This window comes from Ursus americanus, chromosome 23, assembly GCF_024610735.1.
Source record: "Ursus americanus isolate L20-20 chromosome 23, mUrsAme1.1.p, whole genome shotgun sequence".
Classification (NCBI taxonomy): Eukaryota; Metazoa; Chordata; class Mammalia; order Carnivora; family Ursidae; genus Ursus; species Ursus americanus.
The window spans coordinates 21,490,729-21,501,686 of NC_142149.1; the positions used below are offsets into that span (position 1 = coordinate 21,490,729).

General features: G+C 60.2%; 1 protein-coding gene across 3 annotated transcripts; it reads right to left on the reverse strand.

The window, feature by feature from the left end:
- Positions 1-179: 179 nt before the first annotated feature.
- On the reverse strand, positions 180-9,263 carry PPP1R1B (protein phosphatase 1 regulatory inhibitor subunit 1B). 3 transcript variants are annotated; one of them, XM_087854443.1, is made up of 8 exons: positions 9,246-9,263; positions 8,734-8,927; positions 6,988-7,048; positions 6,676-6,698; positions 6,147-6,222; positions 2,751-2,957; positions 1,089-1,208; positions 180-997 (listed from the first exon to the last, which is right to left on the reverse strand). In XM_087854443.1, exons 2-8 carry the CDS (start codon positions 8,812-8,814, stop codon positions 948-950), a joined length of 618 nt encoding a protein of 205 aa, XP_087710569.1. In that variant the 5' UTR covers positions 8,815-8,927; positions 9,246-9,263; the 3' UTR covers positions 180-947. The 3 variants fall into 3 exon arrangements, with proteins under 3 accessions (XP_087710569.1, XP_045633746.1, XP_045633748.1); XM_045777790.2 differs by lacking the exons at positions 8,734-8,927; positions 9,246-9,263 and adding an exon at positions 7,497-7,887; XM_045777792.2 differs by lacking the exons at positions 1,089-1,208; positions 9,246-9,263 and having other exon boundaries at positions 8,734-9,239.
- Positions 9,264-10,958: the final 1,695 nt, after the last annotated feature.

The window sequence follows — 10,958 nt, forward strand, 5'->3', positions numbered from 1 at the left end:
CAGGATCTAGTACTTCTGTGGCCCTTCCTAAGAGTGCTCTGAGCTTGTCTGCAGGAAAGACCCAGACTAGAGGACCGGACACTAGAGTCCAGGTGGCCACCCACGAGGTCTTCCACATAGGGGAACCTGTTTTCCCCCTCCTCCCTCTCCTTTCCCCTGAAAGAGAAGTCTCAACACGGTTATTTACAAAGATTTATTTATTACGGCACAGGAGTGGTTCAGGCCTGGAGTCAAGGAAGAGCGGAAGGGGGCAGAGCAGCTGGAGGACAAGGAGAACCTGGCTTCCCCACCGTGCGCCCCCCTAAGGACATATACTAGGCGGCATTCCTGGCATCAAAGCACAAACAAAACGCAACAAAGCAGCCTCTGCTAGTCCATCTTCCAGGCACCCAGGCTGGGGAGCAGGGGTGATAAGGGGAAGATTTCCAAAATGTCGAGGTTGAGGAGAAGGATGCCTGAATCCTGGGCCCTGGTAGAAGCCAGAGAGGGGGGTGGTAACTTGAAATCCCCCATGGGAGAGGGGATGGAGAAGGATCTAAGGGCACCTACAGGTTCTCAGTACCCTCTTTCCCCAGATCTTAGGGTCCTGCCCTGTGGGTTTCCTGTGCCCAGGAGAAGGGTCTGGGGAGTAGAATTTTGGAGGATAAACCTTTGCCCCCCCTTACTGGATTATCCAATGCAAACTCTCTCACATCCCGCCTCCCTCTGGGTAAATGGGGGAATGACTGGCAGGGTTAGGCATCAGGCAGCAAGTGCCCAGGGACTCTGGGCATCAGCCAAGGGTGGGCAAACAAGCAAACACAGACCAGCCTTAAGTCTTCTAGAAGTCAGAAGCCACAGCCCTAGCGAGTGAGGGGGAGGGGTACAAATAGGGTGGGGGCAGAGTGGGTTTCCGGGGAACAGCAATGCCCCCTCCACTTCCTTCTGAGCGATGCCCGGCCGGGTGCCTATGTGCCCGGCTCAGGGTGGGCGGGGCGCTGTGGCTCCTCCCCCGGCTCTGCAAGGCAAGCGGAGGGACTCAGGGCTTGGCCACGCCCATAAAAAAATCCCATCCCCACCACCGAGCCTCACCATTTAGTGAGCCTCACCATTTAGTGCCGGGTCTTCCACCTGTTCCTTGGAGCTTCCATCTCTCTGGGGCTCATCCAGAGGGGGTGGGCGCTCCCAGGGTCCTTCCAGACCCTGGCCACAAGCTGTCTTCTGCCCAGCTGGGGATGGGAATGAAGGGATAAAAACACTGTCTCTAAGTATCCGTTCAGCGATCCTGGAGCAGGAGCTGGGCCTCTCTGATGCCAGAGGCGAAGCTTTCTGAGGGCATCATGGTATAATGGAGAGAACGCTGGACCAAGAATGCTCTCCCAGTGACTAGCTATACAAGTTAGATAAGTCAGTTATTACCGCTCTGAAGGAGACGGTGAGAAGGAAATTGCGTAGATCGCCTTAAATAAGATAATAGTTAATATGCTGACCAGACCAGCACCGGCACTCCAGGAGTGGTACCAATTGATATTTCTGCTTGGTAGTCTTGTCATCTGACCCTCTGCCCTGCAGCTTTTCTAGAGGGAACAGTCTCTTTGCTCCCTCTTGACCTGTCCTAAGGGTCTCAGTGGGAGTTGACTCAACTTCCATCTGGAGCTTTTGCTCCAGCGTTGATACCCCACTGCCAGAGACGGAGAGAGAAGGGCCAAGCCATTTTGTTTGAGTGCAAGGGCTGGACACGGCAAGCAGGGGTGGTCGACTGTTTCTCATCCCCATAAATAATGGGACCAGAAAGTTTAACATGCACCGGGAAGGAGAGATATGGCACAGCCTTCCAGAGCTAAGCATGGAAAACACAGGCATGGAAGGGGCAGAGATCTTTCTGCCTCGGAATTCTCTGGGCCTTGGGACCCTCTGTGGAGATTTCTGGATCTGGGGCCTCCAGCTCTGAGGCCTTTTGTGTAGGTCTTAGGCCCCTCCTTGATCCCTCTTCCCAGACAGTTGGAGTTGGAAGTGCGAAGGACGAGGCTCGTTCTTGAATCCTAGATTCTCCATCTAGACACTAGAGGGCACCCTCTCACCTCCAACCCAGGAAATAAAAGGGGGAGAAACCTCCACAGGGTCCTGGGGAGGACTGAGGAACCAGCTCTTTGCCTCCCAGCAGAAACCACATCCTACGTTTAAAAACGCAGGTAAGGGGCGCCTGGGTGGCTCAGTCGTTAAGCGTCTGCCTTCGGTTCAAGTCAAGATCCCAGAGTCCTGGGATGGAGCTGGCATCGGGCTCCCCGCTCAGCGGGAAGCCTGCTTCTCCCTCTCCCCCTCCCCCTGCTGATATTCCGTCTCTCGCTGTGTCTCTCTCTGTCCAATAAATAAATATAATCTTTAAAAAAATAAATAAATACAAATAAAAAATAAAAATAAAAACGCAGGCAGTGGGGGCAGTGGACCCTCTTAGTTCTCTATCCCTGCATCTCCTGCACCCCTCACAGCCATGGCCGGGAAGTCTTTTCTTGGGTCTAGCCTCAAACCTCATGTGGCCTTGCCGTAATTCTTAGGGAAGAGAGGAATTACTAGGGACGACTTGATCGGGAGTGGGACTGGGTCAGGATGGGAGTAGGCCAGGTATCCAGTACGGCACCTGTGGGTGGGAGGATGGGGAAGCTTACATGTGTGAAAAGCTGTGAAGGGGGAAGGGTGCCCCAGGACCCTCGAGGAGGACCTCACCTAGCCCATGCTGGTGGGACCCAGGCTTCCCTGCCCCTTCCGCTTACCAGGCCCCCTGCAGCCCTTCAGGACTTCAGCCTGGCTGTCCTCCTCCTCCTCCTCCTCTTCGTCATCGTCCTCCTCCTCCTCCTCGTCTTCCTCTCTCGGGTAGCCCAGCTCCCTCAGCTCCCCCAGCTCATCCTCTTCCTCCGAGGCCTGGTTCTCGTTCAGGTTGCTGATGGACTGCAGGTGAGACTCGGCAATGCGCTGCACAGCTGGCACAGGGGGCCCCGGGAAGACAAGGGTGAGCCAGGCCAGGAAGCGGCCCATGCAGCTGGAGGAAGCTGGAGGGGCCTGCGGCCCAGCTTCCCAACTGCCTTCCTGCCGCCTGGGGCACAGCTAGCCCCCTCAGAGGTCTAGTTCAAACGCTAAAGGTCACAGGTCAGTCTGCTGGGGGCCAGACCAGGGCAGAAGCAGCAGGGGGTAGAGCCTTAATCGTGTTGAGCTCCTAAGCTGTCCAGGGATGCGGACCTCCTCTGAGGCCCGAACCATAGGGTGCCAAGCTGGACAAGACCAGGCAGGTACAGCCGCAGCTGAACATTCCAGGGCAGGGGCGCTCGCTTATCCAAGGACCCCGTACTGGAGACGGTGTCCACTAGCTACAGCCCTGGCGAGAAGGCATGGGACCCGTGGGCCAGGGCCTGCGGGATTAGTCCCTGTCAGTTTCTAGCGGAGAGGCCAGACTGCCTAGGGCTCGTTGCTTACCCCGATCCTCCTGGCCTTGGTCCCCACCCCCTGGCACTGCCCCTGTCATAGATGCCACTCCACACTTCTCTGCCGCAGGTGCAGAGACCGGGGATATAATCATCTACAGCCAGTGAAGTTTGAGCCTGGGGATGTGGTGTGCTCAGACGCAGCCCCCACAATCTTGACCCACATCCCCAAGCTTCCAGCTCCCTCTGTGGTGACCTAGAAAGCAGCAAACACCACCCACCCCCCCAACACCACCAAGGCCTGCTGGGATAGGGCCTAGGAAAGGAACAGTGTGGGCAGCTGAGGAGAAGTTTCCAAAAGATGGAAAGGCCCAGGGGGTTAGGAGAAAGGGGCCAGGGCTGGGGGATTCTGGGGGAATGGCAGGGGTTGACCGGACGCTGTGAGGAGTGGCAGGGGCAGAGGCGGCAGGGGGACCAGGTGGGATTTAAGAACGCTTGGGTAGCCGACCTCACAGCTCACAGGGAGGCTGACAAGCTAGGGGCCGGAGCTGCTACAGCTCCTTCTCGGTAAGCAGGGGGCCCCTCCCCTCAGAAAGCCCAGAGGGGTAGCTCCAGGCTGGAAACCTCTGGTGCAGTGAACAGGGCACCACACTCCTGCCAACTTGGGATGGGCACAGAGGGCACATTGTGTGTGCCCACGGCCCCGCCCTGCCCCAGGCTCCCAGCCCGGTGCCTCCCGCTGGCTCTGGGCAAGCTACCCAGGCAATAAAAATGCAATAAATCGCCCTGCCCTGGCCTTGGGGACGCGGCAGAGCTTCCCCTTGAGCCAAGTGTGAGAGCTCGGCCTTGGAGAGTCCCCCTCAAGCCAAGACCCGGTGTTGTCCACCCTCCCCTGGAGGCCCTCAGCTTCTCCCCTTACAAACCCCCAACCCTGCCAGGAGCTCTCCCTGGCCCAGAAAGGGGCTGAAGCCTGCAAAACAGGGCCCTCCAGGTACAGAAGGGTCCTCTGAGGGTTGGGGGGAAGGGAGGAGAGTAGGTGGCTGCTCCAGCAACCCCCAGTCGGGGGAGGGGGGCGGCGGTGAGAGTTTAGTTCCAGAACCACAGTGACAATAGGTGTGCAGCGCCCGCCCGCCCCGCCCCTGCTGGCGCCCTAGGAGCAGCCAGAGTGCTGCGCCTCCCCTCGTGCCTCTCTGGGCTCTCTGGGGTCTCCCCCTCGCCCTCCCAGCTGTCTTCTTCTCTATCTGTCCCCATTACTGGGGTTCTGGACTCCCCCAACCGGAGTCTCCCTTTCGAAGCCGGAAGGTCCCTAGCACAGCCCCCAGACTGCCCTGCCTCTCCCAACTGCGACCCTGCTAAGGTGTGGCCCAAAGGGGCAATGGCGGCGGGAGACCATTTCTAGCCCTTGCAGGGTGCCCGGGAAGCCCCTTGGCCCTATCCGCTTCTCCATGCTCGTGACCAAGAGCCCAAGGGGTGGCTCTCGGCCCTCACATCCACTCAGCCCTCCCCAGCCCAGGGTAGGGAGGAAAGAGAGCTCTGTTCTCTCCTGAGAAGATGCCACCACCTCCCTCATGCCTCCTTCAGGGGCAGGCCTTCCTGCACATCCCTACAGGTGGGAAGTCCTTCCAGGTGCTGTACCCACTGCCCACATGCTGTCCCTTCCTCTTTCTGTCCTGGGGAGGAGAGAAAATGCCCTTGCCCTTCTCTCTTCTCCTCCCAGCCTCTCTTTGCTCTAACCCCGGCAGGCAGGCTGACAGGTAGGCTGACAGGTGGGCCTGTTGACCTTGGCGGTTGCTGGGAACTCATTAAACCCACCCCCTCCGAGGGAGCTCCCAGCACACCCTTCCGGTCTCCTCCCTCCACGGGAGGAGGGGGCTGGCCAGGCAGGAAGAGCCTCAGGCCAGAGCTCAGGTGGGGGTGGGAAGGCATCCTTTGGCTTAGGTAGGAAGAGACCCTCCCCACTCCCTCAGCTCCATGCCCTCTCCTCCGGGTGTAGGTTCCCCAGCTTTGCCACTGGAAGCCAAATCTCCAGGCGGACTCTGTGATTTCACCCCTCCTCCCCCATGCACATTTCCTTCCCTCTTCCTAGAATGCCCTTCCATGACTTGCCTGCCTGTTGAATGCCTACTCATCCTTCAAATCCAGGCTTAACCCTCCTCTCATCTGTAACTCGCTAAGACCCTTTGAAGCAAAAAGCCCCGAGAGGATGGGGGCCAAATCTGACTCCTCCCGTTTTGCCCAATGCCCACCAGAGAGGCCTGGCACACGCTAGGTGTTCTTTAAGTGTGTGCTCTAGGAATGACTTGTGTTTCAATATCGAAAGGAGAAGCAGGACCAAGCAGCAACCAGTTTGCCGACCTGTGCGAATGTTCTTCCGGGGGAGAGGGGAGCAAGGTCTGCACCTGGAGAAGGTGCTGGTTGGGAGGGGGGCCAGAAGGTGGTCTGGCACACACTTGCAAAGAGGAAGTACAGAGCTGAATGTCTTTATGTTGATGATACTTGCCATTTTAGGCCAGCCGCCTCTTTTCTTTCAACCCCACAACCTGATTTGAAGGCCCGCAGCCACCCCTTTCAGCCCCTGCGCCCATCTTTACAAGGGCAAATTAAGAAAGCTCTGGTCCCTAAGTAGTGGTTGGGGTAGACAGGACAGTCCCTCCCCACTGACAAAAGCTCGACATTTCACCTCCTTCCCCCAATGTCAGCCCAGTCCCAGGGGGTCAAGGGGCCAGCCACGCTGATGGGTGGGGGGAGTACCTTTCAGCGAGGGGGGTGTGTAGGCACATGGGTTGGGTCTCTTCGACTTGAGGTGGTGCCCCTCTCCTGAGGCTCTCTGCCAGGGTAAGTGCCAGGTTAAACAGGCTCACCAGAGGCCCCCTCCCTTCACCCTTCCTCCATTCCACCCCAGCCCCAGCAATCCAGGCCACAACGGCTCTAGCCTCTGCTGATGGGTCCAGACACTGCTGCCCCTCAGGTCCGGCTAGGCTGCCCTGTTGCTTTGGGTGTGTGTGTTGCAGGGGGGGGGGGTGTTCTTCCATAAGCTGTAGCCTGGCTCAGGGCAGAATCCAGGGTTCTGGAGGCCCAGCCTAAGTCTGAGCAGAGGAAAGACAAGGGCAGGGGAGTCTGCACCGCTGGGACTCTGGCACAAGGCACTCTTACCAAGGTGCCAATGGATATGCTAATGTGTCCTCCCTGGTGGCACCCCGTGTTAGTCGGGAAGAATCCTGTCTAGCCCACCACAAAGGGCCCCCAGCATCCCTCCTTCCAGCTGCCCCTGTTAACTCACCTGGTGAGGGGAGGCCTCCTCCTCTGAGAGGCCATCAATGAACCAAGGGAAATCACCGAGGGAAGAAGAGGGAGGACGGGATGAAAGGGAAGAGAGAAAGAGAATCTGAATTACTTTCTCCAAAGGCTCAAGCTCTGGGGAAAGTGTGCGCTTTCCTTCTGGGTGTTGGAAGGTCAATAAGCCAACCCAGCAGAGTCAGGCTCCTGATCTTATCCACTGCTCAGTCTCCTACTCATGGGACTTTGACAAGGGCCCCAAGAAGGCATCAGAGTTAGGGTGGGGCCAGGGCTGGGGCAGCGGGGAAGGGCCCACCTGGCGAGGAGTGCTCTGAGAGCCGGAACAGCATGGCAGGGGTTGGTCTCCTGCGCCGGATCTAAGGAGAGGGAGAAAGAGGTGGGGGGGGGGAGGGGAGCAGGACAGACACCTGCACCACCACCACCCCCCAGGCAGCAGGGAACAAACAGTGCTTTGAAATCCCCAGGGAGCCTTTGAATCAAAGACTGTCAGAGCTGAAAGGAACTCTATAGTTCACCCAACCCCCTCATTTTACAGAGGTGAAAACCCTGGGCTCAAAGAGGTTCGGCCAAGAGCTCAAGGCCACACAGCTCGCCAGGCTGAGGAAGGCGGAGGAAAACCCATTACTGATTCCTAGCCCATGCCTGTCCCACTCCAGGGCTCCTCCAGAATGGGCATCTCCCTTTCCACCTTCCCCTATCAAGGAGGCCTCTCTTCTCCGGCTTTTGCAGATATCAGACCTCAGGAGCAGAAGCTGGCTGGGGAGGATGCCCCATGGGCCATGGCACCCACGTGGCCCTGCCCACCTAAGGTCAGCTCAAGGGCTCCAAAGAAACCGGATCTCGCTGCAGAGGGAGGCTGAGCCAGGGCACCGCAGACACCTGCAACCTCACACTGAGGCTCAGGTGTGGGCCTGAGCCCCAGACCCACCGGGTCCTGGAGGCATCATCCCTGGAAGGCTGTGACTGGCTTTCTCTAGTAGTCTCTCGCAGGTTGAAAAACTCTGGGCCCAGTGCTCATAAAAAACAAAAAGTTGCCCTCCTTGGTAAGGGAGCCAAGCTGAACAGTGAGAGGGTGGGGTGGGGTAGCACTGAGCACTCCCAGTAGCTGCCCCCCCCCCAGCTTGGCAATCAGACCAACTGTCAGTTAATTAGGTCCCCTCCAAGCTCCAGGGAAATGCACAGAGAGAACCAGGTGAATGAAGCTGAAACTGCCACCCACCCCCCCTGCCAAGCTCTCCAAACTGCCCTCCAGATCCAAAGCTGCTTAGACCCAGGACCCAACCCTCCCCCCTCCCCCCCGGCCCCCCTATATCCCCCCTCAAATGACTTGGCTCCACTCTCACTGCGCTGCTGGGTGTCAGGGGTAGCTCAGCAACAAGTGAACACGCTACTTTCGGGGGGGGGCGGAGCCCTCTTCTCCTCTCCCTCTGTCCACTCCCACCACCTCTGGAGGCCTCTGGACCCCCAGGCAGGCGCTCCAGAGAACTCAGTACTCTGTGAAGGGGTCCGGCTTCTGTGACGACTGGTCGCCCCCACCCCCATGTCGTGTGGCTCTGTGTGGGGCCTGGTAGCGGCAGGAGGTCAGAACAAGGCTCTGGCCCCGGCGCGGGCACACACGGTGGGACCAGAGGGGGACAGAGCATGGGGTCGCGAGGTGGAGGCCCCCTCTGTACAACGGGTCAGCGCACCACGTGTCTCCCTTCCGACCGGCTCTGGCTGCAGCCAGGACGCCGCGGTCCCGGTGGCAGCCTCGGTTAGGAGGACGCCGTGCACGGTCCAGAGCACAGTCTCCCCACCCGGGGATGGCCCGGAACGGCCGGGCCCCCGACGCTCGCCGCCCGGCCTTCTGCGGCCCCGGGAAAAAGTTGCCGGAGTCCGCTGCGAACTTCACGCGCTGCCCCGCGCCCCCGCGTGTCCGAGGCGGCCCGAGACGCTCCGTCGCCCCCCACCCCAGGCCGGTCCGGCCCCGGCAGCGCCCCGCCACGGGAGGAGCCCCGGGTGTGTTGGGGGCGCTGCCGGGGGTGGGACGCGGCCCCCTTACCATCTCCACCTGGCGGGGGTCGAGCTGGCTGGGGGGCGCGGGCACCGAGAACTGGATCTTCTTGCGGTCCTTAGGGTCCATGGCGGGCGGGGTGGCCGGCAGGGCTGGGGGCGCGCGTTTCGGGGTCCCGGGCTGCGGTCGGGGTTCGGCTTCCCCGCGCTGCTCGGGGCGCGGCGGCGAGCGCTGGCTGTGCGCTGCGAGGGGGAGGCGAGCGGCTCACGCTCAGATAAAAATACCGCGCGCTGCGAGTGGAGGGCGCGCGAGCGGGAGGGGGTCGCGCCGGCTCAGAGCGCCCCCAGCTCTCGGATCCCGGGCTCGCCCGCCGCGCCCGCTGCAGCCTGGGCTCCCGGCTCGAGGGCTCGGGGTCTCTGTCCCTCTCCCTGAGTCTCGCCTCTCCCTCCTTCCCTCGCTCTCTCCGAGGGTCTCTGTGGGTGTCTCCGCCTTCCTCTCTGTCCCTCCCTTCCTCTCCGTGCGCCTCTATCTCTGCCTTTCTCCGTCCCTGCGGGTCTCACCCTCTGGCCCCAGCCTCGGGGTCCCCGGCCCGTCCCCTCGGCCTGGGACTGGCGCTCGGGGGCTTGGTGGGAGGGCCCAGGGGGAAGTGGCCAATGAGCACCGAGAACCATGTTCTCCCCGGGCCAGGAGGAGGGTGTGGAGTGTGAGCCAGGACCCGGGGAGCAGGCTGGGGGCCCCCTGCAGTCTCCCGAGAACTTGAAGCTGCATTATTGATGGAGTCCAGCAGGGAGGATAATGGGGGGGAGGCCGGGGGCGGGGGTAGGGGGTGGGGGTAGAGGGGCAGCGGGGAGACCGGACTCTGGCTTTAACCCCTTCGTGGCTTGGGTCCTTGGAGTTTCGCGAGGAGGCCTGGGAGGTCCTCAAGAAACTACCACCAGCATGTCACGCTGTGAATGGGGGTGTCCTAGAGAGCCAGAGAGTGTGAAAGAGCGAGTGTGTGTGGGAGGACACGTGTCAGTCATCATGGTAGGGAGTGTGAGTGCCAGGGGCCCTGCGGTGCCTGTAGCTAGGGAGCTTGTTGCGGGGGGGGGGGGGGGGGGTCCGTGTGGCATGAGCGTGTGTGAGTCTATGTGAGTAAGTGTGTCAGAGTGTCAAAGATGCGGGTGTGAGTGGCAGGGTGTGGGAAGGCTGTGTGCTGGGGGAGGGTGTGGGTGTGGGGGAGGATGTCAGAGGCTGTCAAGGTGATGGGCTGGCGTGTGGCAGCTTGTGGGGGGTGAGGGGCTGTATCCACAGCTCTAGCCCGTGCAAAAGAGGGGGATGAGGTTGTAATCCTGGGGGGTGGGGGGGTAATGTGTCCCTGCCCTGAGGTACCCTGGGTTCACGTGTCTCCTGTCTTTTCTCCCCGGATCTAAAGCGGGGGAGCCAGAGCCAGCCCAGGGGGACAGAGTTGGGGGGCTGCCTGTGCCAGTACACGTGTCATCACGTGTGTGAGTTTGGTGCATTCCGGAACAGAGCTGGGGGGAGAGGTGTGTGTGCTCATTTCTGAGGTGTGAGCCTCTCTCTCTTTGCAGAGGTGTGTGTGTGTGTCTCTGGAGGGAAAAGGGAGGAGCTGGCCCTGGGGGTTAGAGTCCCTGTTTATCTGTCCAGGCCCTGGGTATATCTGCAGGCCTGTGGGTGAGCACCGGAACGCTTCTCTGTAGCGCTGAGAGGATGTGCAGACGTGTACATAAGAGTGTGTCTTCCTGGGGCTCTGTTTGTGTTGGCTGTCTTCTCTCCTGGTCATGCTCAGACCTGGAACACCAGGAGCACTCCCCTGCCCCACCCCCTCCAGCAACTTTTCCACTCCTAGCCCCAGCATGCTGGGTCCTTGGCAGAAGGGAGCAAGAGACCAGAGAAGCCTTGGGAAAATGGGGTCAAGGGCATGACGTTGCACCCCAGAGTCACCCAGAGGGTGGCAGGAGAGCAGACCTTTGCTTACAGGAGCCAGGAGTCCTGGCCACTCAGCTCCACTTCCCGCAACCCCAGGCCTGGTTCAGATCCCACTGTGTTCGTTCACTTACATGCTTGTCGGGAAAACAGCCAGATGCCAGGTCTTGACCCAGGGGTGTGGGCATCTCTGGCAGCCCCTGGCTTGGCCTAGACCCCTCTTCCAGGTAGGGTGTGCTGGGGAGTGGCAAAGAGCAGTTTGGCAGTGCCTTGAGAGGGTAAATAAGGAGGTCCTGAAAGTCAGAAGGGGCGCAGGAAAGGCATGGCCCAGGCATTATACCTGAGTG